The sequence below is a fragment of the Heptranchias perlo genome, unplaced genomic scaffold (assembly GCF_035084215.1).
Source record: "Heptranchias perlo isolate sHepPer1 unplaced genomic scaffold, sHepPer1.hap1 HAP1_SCAFFOLD_43, whole genome shotgun sequence".
Lineage (NCBI taxonomy): Eukaryota > Metazoa > Chordata > Chondrichthyes > Hexanchiformes > Hexanchidae > Heptranchias > Heptranchias perlo.
Window position 1 is genome coordinate 11,137,577 of NW_027139442.1, and position 18,946 is coordinate 11,156,522.

Below are 18,946 nucleotides of genomic sequence, written 5' to 3' on the forward strand. Positions count from 1 at the left end.
TTGGAATTTTTCAGAGTCTGAGCAAAGGAAGTGGGTCTGGGGGAAAGGTCAGAGGGAATGGGGTCCACAGGCAGTGCAGGAACAGGCACCAGAATGGGAAACAGATGGGATTCCACCAGTGCCTAACGCTGGAATCCAGACTGACTTTACAATCTCTGACTATTAAACTAGATGTTTCCATCCCTGCTGTTTTTCTCGGTATCTTTTGATGGTAAAGAGTCTTTCAGAGATAAAGTGGACGGCTGTGGAATGAGCCAATGGGTTCTGTTCATTCTTGGACTCTGCACTGATAATAGATCGTGTAACTCCGAAACAGGAGGGAGGATTCCTCAAACCATTCCTGGAAAAATATAATTGTAAACAATTTTACAACACCAAGTTATAGTCCAGCAATTTTATTTTAAATTCACAAGCTTTCGGAGATTTTCTCCTTCCTCAGGCAAATGTAACATATTTAAAATAAAATTGCTGGACTATAACTTGGTGTTGTAAAATTATTTACAATTGTCAACCCCAGTCCATCACCGGCATCTCCACATCATGGAAAAATATAGGAGGAAAGTGGGAGTCGGTGTATTTGCTGGGACCGTGTAGGAATAATATCTAACGGCAACAGTCCCAGTTTATTTTAATCGGAGTGAAACTCTCGGCTGCTGAGAGTAATACTGAGCTGCAAGATTGCTGAGGGTACAAAATGGAAGAGAGGGTTAAATGTGTGACTCTGTCCCCGAGAGAGGGATGAATAATGTGTCTGTCTCTGAAATAATATCAGTGAGAAATGAGACTGCAACTTCTGTCACTCCACTTTGGTTAGCAATTGGAATGGAATATCTCCTTATTTGTTATTGGATGAAAACAGGCAATTACAGGTCAGTTTCTCTTTCTCTCTTTTGTACTGTAAATGGAGGTGGGATACTGATCTTGAGCGTGGTACAGACACACTGAAAGGAACCGTAAGGCTGATACTGTGCCTGTCTGCATCTCTCTCTCTAGCGCTGTACGTGAAGGTGTGATGCTGTTTATTGTTTGTGAAACGGACACAATGATGGGAAGTGTGAGACTGATACTGTGTCTGTCTGTGTCTCTCTCTGTATCACTCTCTCTCGAGCGCTGTCCGTGAAGGTGGGATACTGTTTCTGATGTGTGAAACTGACACACCGATGAGAAGTGTGAGACGGATACTATGCCTGTCTGCCTGTGTGTCTCTGTCTGTCTTTCTCTCTCTCTAGTTCTGTACATGAAGGCGGGATACTGTTACTGAGCGTAATATGGACACACTGAAAAAAAATGAAAGACTGATTCTGTGTTTGTGTGGTGTTGTTCAAACCGTCTCTGTCCTTTATGAGCCGGTCTGACGGTGCACTTAACTGTCTCCAATCCTGTAAAGAAAGATGGAGAGAAACAGCCTGTAACTGGACTGCCTTTGAGTGTTGAATTTATTCTGTAACGAGCCGTCTCTGGGTGTTGAGAATGGGATGGATAGGACACCAGTTACTATTGTCTGTCAGTCAGTTTAGGAGGAGAGAGAAACACAGAGAGACTGGAGCAGCCAAGAGCGGAAAATTATTATTATCGTCAAAACCACACATATCCCTGTGTGCGAACAATCTAATAATGTAAAACCAGATGTGAATTATCACAGCCACAGCTGTGATTGGCTCCTGCCCCTGAATCTGGGGACCAGACATTGTGAGGAGCGCCGGCCACAGAGTGTTTAACAGATACTGAGCTGGGAAACTGCAACTAACCCCCGAGAATCGGCAGCACAGGCCGAGCGGGGAGGAAAGCCTGTCTCGGGAATTGTCAATCTGGCGACCAGTTTGTCCTGTGAATGTGAAGATGTGAACGTTGTGTCAGAGAGAGTGTGTTCAAGGGGCGGACGGGTTAGATGAATGTCACTGTGTTTGTGTGGCCGGTCTCATCGCCGGATTTCCGAGACCCTTTTGAGTTAACTTCAAAAAAAATCATCGTTAAGCGATCGCCCTCCTCGCCTGCCGAGTTCCGAAATGGAAATTTAAGGATAAGTTTTAGTTCAATTCAAGATTTAGCCGAAAAACCGAGATCATGTCAGCGATCGGGTGAGAGAGCGCGATCAGTGCATCAATGAAACGGGTTTATATCGAAATTGGTGCTTTTAATTCGGGTGAAAGTTTTACGACAGCAAACATTCCGGTGTTCGAGATAGGAACGGGCTAGTCTGGGACTCTGGAGTGCCTGATTTTAATTGGAATCGGGAAGTTTAAGAGGGGAGAGAAACACAGAGAGGCTGGAGGGGCCTGGAGCTGACAGCAGGATGTCTCCGCCCCGTCCGCTTTGTGCCTTTAAGTTGCTCTGTGCCGCCGCCTCTCGTTTCATTTCTGACCCAGCTCAGACTGTCAGAGAGATTTTCTACTGAGTCCCGGACATGACAGACACTGCAGCCGCCGAAAAGGCACCTTCTGCCGCCGCCGCCGCTCAAACCAATGCTCCGAAGAAGAAGAAGGCGATTCCCCGACACAAGACAGCCGGTCCCCCGTTGGGCGAACAGATCCTCAAGATTGCGGCGGATTGCAAGGATCGCAAGGGGATATCCCTGGCCGCGATAAAGAAGGTTCTGGCTACCAAAGGCCTGGATGTGGAGAAGCACCGGTCCCAGATCAAATTAAGTATCAGGAGAAATGTGGAAAAGGGCTCCCTGGTGCAGATCAAGGGCACGGGCGCCTCGGGCTCCTTCAGAGTCGCTAAGAAGGAAACTCAGGCAAAAGTGGTAAAGAAGGTGAAGAAACAAGTAACCAAGAAATCTCCCGGAAAGAAACCAGCGGCCAAAAAAACAGCCGTCAAGAAATTAACGGCCAAGAAATTAACGGCCAAGAAAACAGCCGCCAAGAAATCGACCACGAAAAAGGCGGCGAAATCACCAATTAAGAAAAAAGCGGCGGCGAAGAAGCCCAAGACCCCCAAACCATTGAAGGCGAAGGCGAAGAAGGTGGAAAAACCGAGGGCCAAGCCCAAACCGAAGTCAGCAATGCCGAAGAAAACAGCGGGCAAAAAGAAGTAAAAAAAAAAGTGCAACTTTTGACCATCTGAACCCAACGGCTCTTCTCAGAGCCACCCACGTCTCTCAGAAAAGAGCTGATCCCGGAATCAGATGATTCCTGTCCCGCGGCCGGGCTCAGATTTCAGATAGAAATCATTCCAAATGGACCCAGGGTCCTGGTGACTCGCTTATATTCGCTCCCCCCGCCCCTCCCCCACTGTCTAAAATAAAATAGAGAGAATGGGATGTCCGGGCCGGTCCTCACTGTAACCGGCGTGTGTTCGGTTCCAGTCTCAGTTCATTTTTTCTCACAGATTCAGGGCGAGAGTCCGTGACAGGGTAAAACTGGCGGAGATCCGCCGCTATCACAATTCAAACCTGAACACATGAGATTCTTCAAATCAGCTGGAATAAAGTGTTTGTAAACTGCTGAACCCGTCTGGGAGGGGATGTGTAGGGAGATAGAATCGGGTCTGGGACTGAAATGGGAGGAGGCGGGTTGACTTGTAAGAGAAGGGACTGTATTTAGGCAGGAATATTACTGACTGTTAATTGTAACGTGGCTTATTTAAAAGCTCCGGGTTTCTGGGAATCCTTGAATATGAAGCCGGAGTCTGTAAGGGTTTGTGCGGAGCGTTGTGTTTCGGTTCTATTATCGAGAAACTGTTTGAAATTGGCGGTTGGAGAAAGGTGGAGCTGGAAGATCAGAGGCCGCTCTCCGCTCTGTCCATCATTCTGAATCTCTCCTCCCCTCTCTGTTTAATATCTCACTCTGTCTCCTCCCCTCTCTGTTTAATATTTCACTCTGTCTCCTCCCCTCCCTCTCTCACCCTGTGCATGTTTCAGTCAGGTCGGGGCAGGATGCATAAAAATAGAAGCATTATAAGTTAGCTGTTCATTCAGCAGCGATCTGAGTGAAGAATCATCATGTCTGGCAGAGGTAAAGGAGGCAAAGGACTGGGGAAAGGCGGAGCCAAGCGGCACCGGAAAGTGCTTCGTGATAACATCCAGGGGATCACCAAACCAGCCATCCGCCGCCTGGCTCGCCGTGGCGGCGTCAAGCGGATCTCGGGTCTGATTTACGAGGAAACCCGCGGGGTGCTGAAGGTTTTCCTGGAGAATGTGATCAGGGACGCGGTCACCTACACTGAACACGCCAAGCGCAAGACGGTCACTGCCATGGATGTGGTGTACGCTCTGAAACGGCAGGGCCGCACTCTCTATGGATTCGGCGGCTGAACAACTCGACCCTTTCTAACCGGACACAAAACAAAGGCTCTTCTAAGAGCCACCCACCGCCTCACAGAGAGAGCACTGACCTGGGAACGGGGAGAGGAATGATCTCGGGGTGGGGAATCAGTTTCCGATATTTAATTAGTATGGGGAGATTCCCCAACACTCGGTACAGGGAGGTCAGAAACAACGGCCCGGGTTCTCGGCCATCCCGAGAGAAGGAGCGGAATTCCCGATTTCACGGTATAAATGTACAGGCGGTGATAGAGTCTTTCCCCAGATATGACATTCTCCGCTCAGAGTAAAATCCCTCCTCACTCCCTCTCCCGCTGTGTCCTCTCTGCTCGGTGTTTATTTCCTGCCCTCATTCAATTATCAGTTCGATGCGAAGTTTGTATGTGAGGACCGGTTCACCGGGCCGGAACTGGCGGGATTTTTGAAATTGAAGCTGACTTTGTCCCGAATGTGAAACAGCCTGAGATTTGAGCTGAGGAGTGGGAAATAATGGAGATTATAAACAGTGGGATTTTTAAATTGCTGGAGGGAAATTAGATTTTCTTGAAACTGTTATTTGATGCTCTGAAATTGGCGGGCTTTTTGAAATTTATGATTGATTTCAGCTCAGCCAATTGGGGCCCAATACCTCCCACCGTTTCGGTCTGATTGTGAAAGCTCGGTTCAAACCAGCCAATCACAGGCCCGGGGCTGTCCATCCCTGACAGGGTGTGGGACTTCAGCCAATCGCAGGCCAGGGGCGGATTCCCTTAGACCATTTAAAAGGCGGCCCCAGAGAGCACTCCGTATTAACAGTCTGTGTGTCTCAGGTTGTTTTGTGATCTGTTCAGAAAATGGCCAGGACCAAGCAGACAGCGCGCAAATCGACCGGCGGGAAAGCTCCTCGCAAACAGTTGGCTACCAAAGCGGCCAGGAAGAGCGCTCCAGCCACGGGCGGAGTGAAGAAGCCTCATCGTTACAGACCCGGCACTGTGGCTCTGAGGGAGATCCGCCGCTACCAGAAATCCACCGAGTTGCTCATCCGCAAACTGCCCTTCCAGCGCCTGGTGCGAGAGATCGCTCAGGATTTCAAGACAGACCTGCGCTTCCAGAGCTCGGCCGTCATGGCCCTGCAGGAGGCCAGCGAGGCTTACCTGGTGGGGCTGTTTGAGGACACCAACCTGTGCGCCATCCACGCCAAGCGAGTCACCATCATGCCCAAAGACATCCAGCTGGCCCGCCGCATCCGCGGGGAGCGCGCCTAAACCCGACCCGGCTTCAGCACCAAGTGCAACAAAGGCTCTTTTCAGAGCCACCAAATCGGCGATGGAAAGAGCTGTGATCTCCTGGGTTGAAATGGTGGTACAGTGCAGATTAAAAAAATAATTACACGGGAAATTCATGAAGGGAAGTAGCGGATGTCAAGCGGGGCACGACTAGCATTTATAAACTGTCCATATCATAGCCCGTTATAACATGGGAGATAGTTCGGAGCAGAGCTGATCTGTGAAGTTCTGGGCAGGTACAGTAGCAGTGTTGAACATACACAACACAAACAGACAAGGGTGACAATTCCAGACTAACCAACAGCAGGTATTTGAAAACGACACAGTTTAATTTCCACACATCACACCCAGGATTGGAGGGAGGTGAATTCCACTCACTGCGCAGACTGAGTCCCATCATCACATCCAGTGCCACATTTGGACAGTGAAATTACTGGTAAACAGGTACAGAAACGGCTGAATTCGATCCTACTCTTTCACATCAGGTATCTGCACCCCCAGTGTCAATCTAACTCGGACATATATACAGGGAGAGGATCGTGCAGCGTCCAAAGTACAAGAGATGCAAGTTCTCATTTCCGATATAGTGTCAGCTTGGCTCTGTTGGAAATACTTTAATCTCAAAAGAACCAGTCTCGGATCAAATGGAGTTTGACTATTGTCCCTCTCCAGCTGTAGTGACAGAGGCTGTTTCACTGTAACTCGCAATAATAGAACCAAAGTGTTTTCTTTCAGCGCTAGAATCAGAAGCAGTGTGAAACTTAGTGTCACATTCACTGCGGTACTCGTCAGACTGACAGGGACAGAATAAATCTCTCACTCTCATCTAGTAACAAACAGATTTCAATCACTGATTCAGCAATCGCTGACACAATAATCAACACATCCGTCACCTTCTGGGTAATGGAAGTCAGACCGAGTAAGTGTTGTGGGAGAATGAGACTGCAAATAACACTTAAAATAATTGCTCGAACACAATAGAGTGCGTCTTGTTGCCAATGATCAAACTCACCAGTTATTTCTGTATCCCACCCGCCCAGTTTAATGAACTGATTATTTGTCTCATTTTCCATACAATCTGTAAATTTCAACCTATTGGAGGTTGGCGAGTACTGAAACAGATCATTTGTATTTAACAAGCGATCGTTAGTTTGGAACTAACGGGAGGCAGTTAGATCCAGAATCGGAATCAAGGAACGTGAAATCACCAGATCTGAAACAGATTGTTTATTATTAAATTAATTTCTGACTCCGTTCAAACAGTATCCAGCCCTTTCATAGATACAGTGGGTGGCTCTGAAAAGAGCCTTTGTGTTATCAGATTAATTCTTGGCCGCTTTACTTGCTCTTGGAGCTCACAGTGCTGGTTTTCTTCGGCAGCAGCACGGCCTGGATATTAGGCAGCACCCCGCCCTGGGCGATGGTCACCCGCCCCAGCAGCTTGTTGAGCTCCTCGTCGTTGCGGATGGCCAGCTGCAGGTGTCTGGGGATGATGCGGGTCTTCTTGTTGTCGCGGGCCGCGTTGCCGGCCAGCTCGAGGATTTCAGCCGTCAGATACTCGAGCACAGCAGCCAGATAGACCGGGGCTCCGGCACCCACACGTTCAGCATAGTTCCCCTTTCGCAGGAGCCTGTGAACACGGCCCACAGGGAACTGCAGTCCGGCCCGGGATGAGCGAGACTTGGCCTTGGCCCGAGCTTTCCCGCCGGTTTTTCCTCTTCCAGACAATTACAAAATCTCACAAACACTTTCACAAAGAAGGAAGAATGACTGCTGTATTTGCCCTTCTTATGGACTGAAAGATCATCTGATTTGTTGTTCTCTAATACACCTCATTTGCATATTTCATTAACCAATCAGATAGCTGAGAAACAGAAGAGGGCGAGATTTATCGGCCTCAACGGTCAGACCAGGAATTTTATGAATTTCAAGAAGCCCGCCAATTTCAGTCCAGTAAACCACCGGATTTAGATCAATGTCGCCCTGAGCATAAGATTTTAAACCCGTTCTTTTTACCTTGTCTTATTCAGCGCTACACGTCACCAATCGCTGGCGCTATTTTAAAACCTGCTTTAAATTATAGCTCATTCTGTCATCGCTTTCAAACAGTATCGGACTGGACTAAATCCCCATTCACAGCATTCCGTGAAGGGACACATTTCAATTTAATCTTTATAAAAGTGACACGTTATAGATTGGTCCCTTCTCACAGAGCCGGGTGTGCTTCTGTGAAAAGAGGGACCCGGACGGAGTTCTCATTCTGCCCCTATTCCGCTGTGTTACTGCAAGGGGTGTGGTTGCTGTTAATATGGGGATTTTCACATCAGTTGGTAAACATTTCGGAGACTGAATTCAAAGAGATAATAGCACTGCTAAGGTGGTCATTCAGGGTGTGTTCGTGGCCGGAATAGTAACGCTTTTAGAACAAAGCGAATGGGAAGGAGCGGATCATAAACTCGCGTTCAGTTCATGTGTCAGAAATTTCAACGGTGCAGTTACAGTATCAGTATTGGATTGGAACAATATCGCGGTATTAAAAAGATACTAAGAAAATATATAAGAACTGCAGCTCTTTCAGAGAGGTTGTGGGTGGCTCTTAAAAGAGCCGTTGTTTTTTTTTTCAGTACATTGTGGAGTTTTACTTGGAGCTGGTGTACTTGGTCACCGCCTTTGTCCCTTCCGACACAGCGTGCTTGGCCAGTTCCCCGGGCAGCAGCAGGCGCACGGCGGTCTGGATCTCCCGGGAGCTGATGGTCGCCCGCTTGTTGTAATGGGCCAGGCGGGAAGCCTCACCCGCGATGCGCTCGAAAATATCGTTCACAAAGGAGTTCATGATGCTCATGGCCTTGGAGGAGATGCCGGTGTCGGGGTGAACCTGCTTCATCACTTTGTAGACGTAGATGGAGTAACTCTCCTTCCTCGACTTTCTCCGCTTCTTGCCGCCCTTGGCTGGTGCTTTACTCAAGGTTTTCTTGGCGCCCTTCTTGGGAGCTGCTTTCTTGTCCTCAGGCATTTTCAAACTCAATTTCAGAAACAGAAATGACCCAAATCCGCTCCAAGTTCGGCTTAAATAGGCAGCCCCACAGCCCTATGCTAATGAGGGATGGGGAAGGCAATGATCATGATTGGGTCACTGGGAATGATGTAACAATAATTATTCACTGTAACTCTCTGATTGGATACCTGAAGAAACCAATCGGATTTCATACCTGCCACCAATCACACTGCACATTGTCCGGTTTCAGCAATTTGTTCCGAACTGTTGCAATTCTGCTTTCGGCCAGTAGATGTCCCCAAACCCCGGGACATTGAAGTTTGCAGATGAGAGAGGGACAGAATATGAACTCATTCTTCACATTATATTGCACGAGTGAGATTTGGAAAAACTTGGAATGGAGATGAGATGCAAGCACATTTTTTTTAGACCATACGTTAGTTGTAATGCTGTGTTAAATTATTGTAATTGATTTCGGGACGATAGGCAATACTGAGGAAGACTGCGACAAAATCAGCTTGCAGAACGGTCGTGTCAATGTGCATTGAATTTAAATATAGAAAGTTGTGATCTGATTAATTTTGTTAGGGGGAATAAGGAGGCCACATACTGCTTGGGAAATACGAGTCTAAATGGGGTAGAGGAGCAATGTAAATCGTGTCCTGAGAAATCAGAGAGAAATACTGTGCAACGTAAGTGCAAAAATAAGGGGGTAAATTCACAACTATCGAATGAGTAAAACAAAAACTTTATTATGAATTAATTGTCTTCATTTTCCAATAAGAAAACGTGCAAAAATATGAGAGTAGAAATTGCAGACTGAAACTTTTTTTCATCTTGCACATTGTCCTGTCACTGTCACCACGACAGATAATGTGAATTTGTTCCGCTCTTTTACAGTTCTCGCCTACGTCCAGTAGAGGCCAGTCTCTAGTACTCTGTATGAGAGCGGGATTTAATCTGTATCTGTCAATCTCTGATACTCTGTGAGTGTGGGATTCATTCTGCATCTGTCATTCTCTGGTACTGTGTGTGAGTGTGAGATTCATTTTGTATCTGTCAGTCTCTGTTTGTGAGTGTGAGATTCTTTCTGTATCTGTCAGTCTCTGGTCCTGAGTGTGGGTGTGGGATTCATTCTGTATCTCTCAGTCTCTGTCACTACATATGAGCTTGGGATCATTCTGTATCTGCCAGTCTCTGGCACTGTATTTGAGAGTGGGATTAATTCTGTATCTGCCAGTCTCAGGTACTGTGTGTAAGTGTGGAATTAACTCTGTAACTGTCAGTCTCTGGTCCTGTCTGTGAGTGTGGGATTCATTCTGTATCTGCCATTATATGCTAATTTATCTCAGTGTGGCATTCATTCTGTAATTCAATCCCTGAGACAAAGTGCAAATCTGGATTCATTCTGTATTCTTATTTCAGTTCCCACTATTTTACTTCAAACTGCAGCCTTAATACTTTAAAGTATAAGCAGTTTTTCGTCAAGTATTTAATTTGTAACCATGGATATATTTTTCGATTTTCTTCAATCAAACAACGTGTGTGAGTTTTGGACTTTTGTTACATCTTAATCTCTGAACGATATTGTGAATGATAATGTACCTTTTAATATGTTCATTGTGAAATTATTGGACTGGTGTGTAATATGTAGCTCAGATCTGCAATAATGTCTGTGTGTGAGTGTGGGATTCATTGTGTTCCTGTCAGTTTCTGGTTCTGTGTATGAGTGTGGGATTTATTCTGTATCTCTCAGTTTCTGGTACTGTGTGTGAGTGTTGGATTCATTCTGCATCTGTCAGTCTCTGGTACTGTGTATGAGTGTGGAATTCATTCTGCATCTGTCAGTCTCTGGTACTGTGTGTGAGTGTGGGATTAATTCTGTATCTGTCAGTCTCTGTTACTGTACGTGGGTGTGGGATTCATTCTGTATCTGTATGTGGGTGTGGGATTCATTCTGTATCTATCAGTCTCTGGTACTGTGTGTGAGTGTGGGAATCACCCTGTATCTGTCAGTCTCTGGTACTGTGTGTGAGTGTGGGAATCATCCTGTATCTGTCAGTCTCTGGTACTGTGTATGAGTGTGGGAATCATCCTGTATCTGTCAGTCTCTGGTAATGTGTATGAGTGTGGGATTCATTCTGTATCTGTCAGTCTCTGGTAATGTACGTGGGATTGGGATTCATTCTGTATCTATCAGTCTCTGTTACTGTACGTGGGTGTGGGATTCATTCTGTATCTGTATGTGGGTGTGGGATTCATTCTGTATCTATCAGTCTCGGATATTGTGTGCGAATGAGGGTTTCATTCTGTTCCCGTCAGTCTCAGCTGCTATATGTGAGGGAGTCATTCATTCTGCATCCATCAATTTCTGGTACTGTATGTGAGTGATATAAATTTTGTCTCTTTCAGTCTGTGCTACAGTGTGTGAGTGCAGGAATCATTCGGTATCTGTCATTCACTGTTAGGTTGTGTGAGTGCTGATTTCACTCTGTGTGTCAGTCTCTGGCCCTTCATCTGAGTGTGAGATTCATTCTTTATCTATATGTAATTTGTATCTTCGTTTACAGTATGTTGTTCAAAACTCTATTTGTAATACCTCAATGTATCAATATTTTTCCCAGTGTTTCAATGGTTGATAATGATACATTTTAAAATGTAATGTTGTTGGTTATAATCAGAGAATGTGGACCTTTTTGGACTTCTATTAAATCTGTATTGTGAATTAGTTTATCTTCCAAAATGATATGGTGACTTTTTTGACCTTGTATATAATGTGTAGGTCAGTCTGCATGAAAGGAATACTGTGTATTTCAGTCTGAATTGGTATCAGTTTTTTGTAGTGGTTTATAATGTGTAGATCAGTCTGCACTAATGGAATTGATACTGTATCTTTCAATCTGACACTATGAGATTTTTGGACTGATATGTAATGTGTAACTCAGACTGCATAAATGTGTGTGACTGTGAGATTCATTCCGTATCTGTCAGTCCCCAGTACCGTGTGTGAGTGTGGGATTCATTCTGTATCTGTCAGTCCCTAGTACTGTCTGTGAGTATGAGATTCATTCTGTATCTGTCAGGCTCTGGTATTGTGGGAGTGTGTGATTCATTCTATATTTGTTAGTCCCTTGTACTGTGTGTGAATGTAGGATTCATTCGGTATTTGTCAGTCACTGTTATATTGTGTGAGTGCTGGTTTCATTCTGTGTGTCAGTCTCTGGCCCTCTATCTAAATATGTGATTCATTCTTTATCTGTATGTAATTAGTCTCTCCGTTTTCAGTATGGTGTTCAAAACTGTATCTTTAATACCTCAATTTGTGCATATTTTCCCCAGTGTTTAATTGGTTGATAATGAAATGCTGTAGAATATAATCAGAGAATGTGGGCACTTTTCGGACTACTATTAAATCTGTATCGATGTGAACACAATTGTGCATTAGTTTATCTTCCAAACTGATATGTTGACATTTTTGAACTTATATATGACGTGCAGCTCAGTCTGCATCAATGGAATACTGTATATTTCAGAGTGAATTTGCATCAGTTTTTTGTAGTGGTTTATAACGTGCAGATCAGTCTGCAATAATGTAATTGATACTGTATCTTTCAATCTGATACTTCTTTAACTGGTAAGTAATGTTACTCAGCCTGCACTAATGTGTGATTCATTTTGTATCTCTCAGTCTCTGGAACAGTGTGTCAGTGTGGGATTCATTCTGTATCTGTCATCTCTGGTACCATATGTGAGTGTAGGATTCACTCTGTGTCTGTCAGTCTCTAGTATTGTATGTGAGTTTGGGATTCCTTCTGCATCTGTCAGTCTCTGGTACTGTACCTGAGTGTGAGATTCATTCTGTATCTGTATGTAATTATTCTCTAAGATTGCATTATGGCGTTCAAAATTGTACCTTTAATATCTTCATGTTTAGATCTTATTTCTCATTAACTGGTATATATGGGTCCTCTGTAGGATTTGACGCTGTAGGTTTTAATCACATAATTTGTCTGCTTTTTGAGCTACTATTAAATCTGTATCTCTGTGAGTACTGTTGTGAATGATAATGTATCTTTCAAATTGATTTCGTGACACTTTTCAAATGGTGTATAATGTGTAGCTCAGTCTGTACTAATAGAATTGATACTGTATCTATAAATCTCAAACTATGAGTGTATTATAAACTGATATCTAATTTGTTTCTCAGGTTACACTCTCACAGCATTTCTCAATCTGATACTGTACATGAGTTTTGGACACGTATGCAATTTGTATCACATGATACATGCAATATCCATTCGAACAGTGTATTAAACTCACGTGAGTGTGTGAATTCTGGGCAATTATTCAATTGGAATCTCAGGGTAAATTATTGGGTTTCATTCTGTCCCTTTCAATCGAGTACCATGTGTGATTTCGATCTGGTATTTAATTCGTAGCTTATGTTGCCCTATTGTGAGATTGACACAGTGCCTTTCAATCTGATAGTGTGATATTGGACTGGGATTTCTGTATCTACCTGTCAGCGGGACTCAGCTCGGGGGAAATGGAACAGTGTCTGCCTCACCTGCTTTGTTTGAATGTTGGATTGAAAATGTGTCTGTGGAACTTGGGTCAGTGCTTCTACTGTCTGAGACTGTGGAACTGATGACCTGTCTGTGTCTCTGTGCGCTGTGTGTGATAATGTACTTACTGTGTGGGAGAAGGAGTTGGCTGCACTGTTCCTTGTGCCTCGAGTGGAGGAAACATAACACTGATTCTGGGTCCTTCAAGGATTTGCCTGTAGGAAGAAATTTTTCTCTTGTAACTCAAGAACCAGTGAGGTAGGAAATACAAAAGTGTTCGAATTAATATCTTTGTTAATGATTATTTTGATTATCCACAAAACCAGCAACACAAACAGTGTCAGTATCTGACTCCACTGCAGTACTGCAGCATTCAGCTTCTGCACACCACGAGTGGTGGGCTGTTTTACAACAATTTAGTGACATCCAGACACAACACAACCATAAATGGCACTACCCGATGTGGCAGGGTCCTTTGTGCAGGTCAGGTTTCCACTCCCCTCTCACATGGGACTAACCGTTCAACCGAAACAAAACAGCCGCTGCTTAAAATGTGCCCTTCACACTTCTCACCTAGTGCCTGCAATAGATGCTCTTTGGATAACTCCCCACATCCTTACTGTCCGGCTCCGTTCCACTCTTCACTGTCGAATCACAATAAACAGGGTGAGACTGGACCTAAACCAGGAACATTCCCTACTGGTCTGGCGAGAGCAAGCAGCAATGATTTTAAATAGCAGGTTCTTCTCATTCTGACTCCCTGACCCTGGACACACGCTGTGCACACACAGCCCGAGAATGACCTCTCCCTTCCCCCGCTCACTCCATGTTCCGGGACCAGTTCCTGATCCACTCCGCCTCTTACAAACAGCCCCCGGACCTTCCCCCGGACTCAATGCCGATCTCTGAGCCCATCTGCGGACACGGTCCCGAAGCGATGAGCTGCTGTAACGAGGCTGCTCTTTACTCCCTTCCCCCGGGGGCCGTGATCTCTCCATTCCCGGCTGTTTTAAACCATCTTCTTCCGCTCACTGAGGGAATGGCGCCCACAGGCCGAGCTGGGGGAGGGGAGCGCGCATGCGCTCTTCTACTCACCAACAATCAGCGCTGGGGGCGGGGCTGAGTCACGCATGCGCAGAGATCTGGTTTAATTCCCAATGCACAAATCGATGGAAACATTCCCCAATTGGAATTTTTCAGAGTCTGAGAAAAGCAAGTGGGGCTGAGGGAAAGGTCAGAGGGAATGGGGTCCACAGGCAGTGCAGGAACAGGCACCAGAATGGGAAACAGATGGGATTCCACCAGTGACTAACGCTGGAATCCAGACTGACTTTACAATCTCTAACTATTAAACTAGATGTTTTCATCCCTGCTGTTTCTCTCGGTATCTTTTGATGGTAAATAGTCTTTCATAGATAAAGTGGGACATTTTGAAATGAACCAATGGATTCTGTTCATACTTGGCCCCTTTACCCATTAAGTAACGTGTGACTCCGAAACTGGATGCAGGAATTCTCAAACCAATCCTGGAGAAAAATGGGAGGAAAGTCGGAGTCCGTGTATTTGCTGGGAGCGTGTAGGATTAATATCTGACAGCAACAGTCCATTATTAATATATGATGTATTAATATAATCAGAGTGAAACTCTCGGTCACTGAGAGTAATAGCGAACGGCCCTGATCTGCAAAACCGAATGTAGTACAACAGGCAAGAGAGGGTTAAATTCGGCCCACATTGTTTTTGTCACTCTCTGCACTGTCCCTGAGTGTGGGATTAATGGTGTGTCCGTCTCTGGTATATCAGTGAGAGACAAGACTGCATCTTCTGTCTCTACAACGGGAATTTCTGGATAAAACGCAACTTTACAAGTCAGTCTGGAACTGATACTGTTGCACTGTGCCTCTCCGCTCGCTCTGTCACAGTATCTGTCTCCCTTTCTCTCTCACTCTCTGGTGCTGTATATGAAGGTTGGATACTGCTATTGAGCGTGATATGAACATACTGATAGGAAGTGTAAGACTGACAGTGTGTGTCTTGCTTTCTCTCTCGAGTGCTGTTTTTGAAGGTGGAATACTGTCTGATATAAAACAGGGAGAATGGGGTGTCCAGGCCACACCGTAACTGGGGATGTGTTCGGCTCCAGTCCCAGTTCATGGTCATAACCTTTTCACAGATTCAGGGTGAGAGTCTCTGTGAGACGGTAAAACTGGCGGAGAAAATCCGCTTCACAATTCAAACCCCAACACATGCGATTCTACAAATCAGCTGGAATAAGAATTTTGTAAACTGCTGAATGAGAGTGGATTTTCCGCTTTGGCGGTGGAGTAAGTCGGCGATAGCGGATCGGGACCCCATTGTTCACTACGCCTGATTTTACTATCCATTGACACCAATGAGTTCACTGAAGTAACTGATATCAATCCAATACTTCAAATAAATTTGGAAATAGCAGACAGGAATTATATTTTATCCAACAAATGCTTTTTGAGAAATAATACAAGATTTGATTCTAACATGAAAAGGTTTGCTGTTATTAGTCGGGAAATAATATGATTTCAATATTAAATGTTTAATCCTGTAATGAATAAAATCAAATGCTCCATTTCGGTTGATGATTATTCCCCATCACACACACTGCCCGCTGGGATGGACTGAGGGTGAGCTGTCAGGGACAGACAGCGTCCTGTTCATTGGGACATTTGTTTTGACCAGAACAGAATAACTCATAAAATATTCTTGTAATTTCTAACTCCAGTGGGGAGTTCCGGAGATCGTTTCCTCTCTGAGCTGCTGTGCAGCAATGTTTACTCACTGCAGGGAGTTTAATGAGACATGAGGCTGGGCCTCGTTGCACAGATCGAGAAGGAAACCTCCTGATACATTTCTGAGACGATCAGAGGGCGGGAGATTTCACACGGCCGCAGCAGGCCAAGGGAAAGCTCTCCTGCTGCTCCTTGCCTCACAAAATATGAGTTAAAAAGAAACTTCTCAGTTTTCTCGACCACTCAATGCCCATCTAAAGGGCGGCTCCTCCACCGATTTTTCACCAACATTAAATGGTTTCCCCTGTACGTCATAATACTCTGATTTACATATTACACGTGGCCTGACCGGAAACAGGTGGGTGTTGCTCGGGCCGCTCTTCTCAGGACACGACCCACGATGGTGGAGGCAGGAACGCCAGTGTTAAAGGGGCGGTAAGTGACCTGATACCATTTACTCGCCTCGACCACCCTATTTCTGCCAGGCGAGGATACTTAAAATCGGCCACACCATTCCTGACCTCCGCGCTAGAATCAATCTTCGAAGCCCACAAGCTGGTCCATTTTCTCAAATTGCATCGGTTCATAACACGTGGAGGGAAATTTTCACCATCGCTGGGAACTGAACTGGTAGAGCCGATCACCCGCCCCTTACAGAACCGACCCGATTTTAATTTTTGCTCAGTCAGTTTACCGCCCAAGATGTGAAGGTGAAAATACCCCCTACGTCTCTGACCCCAAGGTTCGAAAGGTGTGTGAAAGACATCAGACAGTGTTTGCCGAACACTAACATGAATGTGTGCGAATGGATCCGCGTATTCAGGTAAAAGGTGATAACCTCATCCACGGAGAATGAACCCCTACACCGTGGTGTCGAAGAGGAGTTCATCCCAACAGCTCGGTAACACAGGTCGCTGTCCTCTATGGGCAGTTGTCCAAGATGCACAACGAGACAGATATCAACAGCTGCTGGAAGACCATCAATTCGGTCAGGGAGGCCCTTTGTTCCCCCGAAACCAGCAGGTCTTCCAGCCGAGGGAACTGTCCGCGGCCAAGTGTTGGCCACTAGCAGAATCCAAGGTCCAGTATTTCATGCTGAGGTGCACACTGAAGCGAGGTGCGGCCTACACAAAGGCTTTATGGGGAAAGGCAACCGTGTAACGCTATCCCACCTTGTAATGTACAGCATGTGTTAGAAGATATTTACTGTGTTTTGACTTGTAATAATGGAATCGTATGATGTGTATTGTATTTGTTTTGAATTGTAATTGTAATATTTACATTGAACTGTGTCTATTCATGAATTTTATGAAATAAAGTATATTTTGAAATATTAAATAAAGTTCCAGTCTCACTATGTCTCTTCTTATTGGACACTGAAGAGTGGAAACAGACCCGAATCGTAAAGATGTTTGTAAACAATTTTACAACACCAAGTTATAGTCCAGCAATTTTATTTTAAATTCACAAGCTTTCGGAGGCTTCCTCCTTCCTCAGGTAAATGTTCAGGAGCTCCTCGAAGCCTACGCATTTATACATATAGAACAATACAAGGTGTTTACAGAATGCCCCTGGAACTGCCCGTTGCCAAGGCAATCACCGTGTTCAGACAGAGAGGTGTCACCTGCAGAACCCCCGAATACACATTCAACCGTGTATTCAACCGTGCATTCAACTGTGTATTCGGGGGTTCTGCAGGTGACACCTCTCTGTCTGAACACGGTGATTGCCTTGGCAACGGGCAGTTCCAGGGGCATTCTGTAAACACCATGTATTGTTCTATATGTATAAATGCGTAGGCTTCGAGGAGCTCCTGAACATTTACCTGAGGAAGGAGGAAGCCTCCGAAAGCTTGTGAATTTAAAATAAAATTGCTGGACTATAACTTGGTGTTGTAAAATTGTTTACAATTGTCAACCCCAGTCCATCACCGGCATCTCCACGTAAAGATGTTGGAAGTTATACAAATATCATTTATTGCAGGCATCAGGTGAGAAATAGGGAGTATTTTCTTAAGGGTGAGAAACTAGGGACTGTGGAGGAGCAGAGGGGTTTGGGTGTCCAGGTACACCAATCAATAAAAATAAGTGCACAAGTGTAAAAAATGAATGAAAGATCCCAATTTCTAGGCTGTCATATCCCAAGGTAGCGCTATCAGGTACTTTCCCAACTCTGTGGAATTTGCTGATACAATCAGGCCCCACTGCCTCCCTTGCTGGTCCATTCCATACATCCAGCGCACTCTGCATTAAAAAATATAGATTCAAGCATTCTGCTCATAATGTGCCCCAGGTAGAGAAGACTGAGAGTGGCAGGAGAACCCAAACCATCAGCCTTATGTGAGTTTGGACATTTCTGTTTTTAATTCAGATTGTTGAATTTGCAATTTATCCACTTTTTTTGTACATTTCTATTTTTATTTTTTAATCAAATTCTCCAAACCCTGTGCGCAGTGAGTGCTGACTCCGGGCCCTTTGATTGACAGCCCTCACCTCCGCCCGCCTTCGTCCTGGGCTGACTCCTCCTATCACGTGACACGCGGCACCGTCTCTCACCTTTGCGCGCTGACATCGCGATGCGTGCATGCATCTCCGGCCCGAGGGACGCCGCGCGGTCCCTTTGCCGCTTTCCCTTAGCAACAGGCGCCTGCCAGGAGGATGATGATGGCAGCCTCCGGTCGGAGTGCGGGCGGCCGCTGCTGTGGGCGGGGTCGAGACCGACAGAGGGAGGGTCCGCACCTGGAAATGGTCTGGGCCCCGGGGACTTGGAATGGCGCAGTGAGGGCGGTCCGAGCAACAGCTCCTCCGACTTCAGGCCCGAGCGGCGTTAATGGGGTTGCAAAGCCCGGGACGGAGGGACCGACAGCCCGGGACGGTGGGACCGAGACCATGGGATGCAGGGACCGAGACCCTGGAACGGTGGGACTGAGACCCCGGGACGGAGGGAACGCGACCCCGGGATGGTCGGACCGCGATCCTGGGACAGCGGGGCGTCGACCCCGGGATGGAGGGATGCGACCCCAGGGACGGAGGGACTGCGACCCCGGGACGGTGGGACCGCGACCCAGGGAAGGTGGGGACCGCGATCCTGGTACA

At 45.9% G+C, this 18,946-nt stretch overlaps 3 protein-coding genes across 3 annotated transcripts; 1 reads left to right on the forward strand and 2 right to left on the reverse strand.

Annotated features, from left to right (window-relative positions):
• The first annotated feature begins 2,404 nt into the window (after window positions 1–2,404).
• Window positions 2,405–3,037, forward strand: LOC137312600 (histone H1.M6.2-like). Its single transcript, XM_067979126.1, has 2 exons — window positions 2,405–2,590; window positions 2,792–3,037. Exons 1-2 carry the CDS (start codon window positions 2,405–2,407, stop codon window positions 3,035–3,037), a joined length of 432 nt encoding a protein of 143 aa, XP_067835227.1.
• Window positions 3,038–6,784: 3,747 nt separating this feature from the next.
• On the reverse strand, window positions 6,785–7,257 carry LOC137312601 (histone H2A-like; the record flags this gene model as incomplete). Its single annotated transcript, XM_067979127.1, has 1 exon — window positions 6,785–7,257. A coding segment is annotated over one exon (390 nt), but the record flags the coding sequence as incomplete, so codon positions are not given.
• A 910-nt stretch (window positions 7,258–8,167) lies between these two features.
• Window positions 8,168–8,738, reverse strand: LOC137312678 (histone H2B 1/2-like). Its single transcript, XM_067979194.1, has one exon. The coding sequence runs from the start codon at window positions 8,540–8,542 to the stop codon at window positions 8,168–8,170; it is 375 nt and encodes a 124-aa protein (XP_067835295.1). The 5' UTR covers window positions 8,543–8,738.
• Window positions 8,739–18,946: the final 10,208 nt, after the last annotated feature.

Coding starts and splice junctions, on each gene's coding strand:
- LOC137312600 (XM_067979126.1), top strand. CDS start 2,405: ATGACAGACACTGCAGCCGCCGAAAAGGCACCTTCTGCCGCCGCCGCC. Junction 2,591..2,791: donor CCCTGGCCGCGATAAAGAAG/GTTCTGGCTACC, acceptor TCTCCCGGAAAG/AAACCAGCGGCCAAAAAAAC.
- LOC137312678 (XM_067979194.1), bottom strand. CDS start 8,542: ATGCCTGAGGACAAGAAAGCAGCTCCCAAGAAGGGCGCCAAGAAAACC.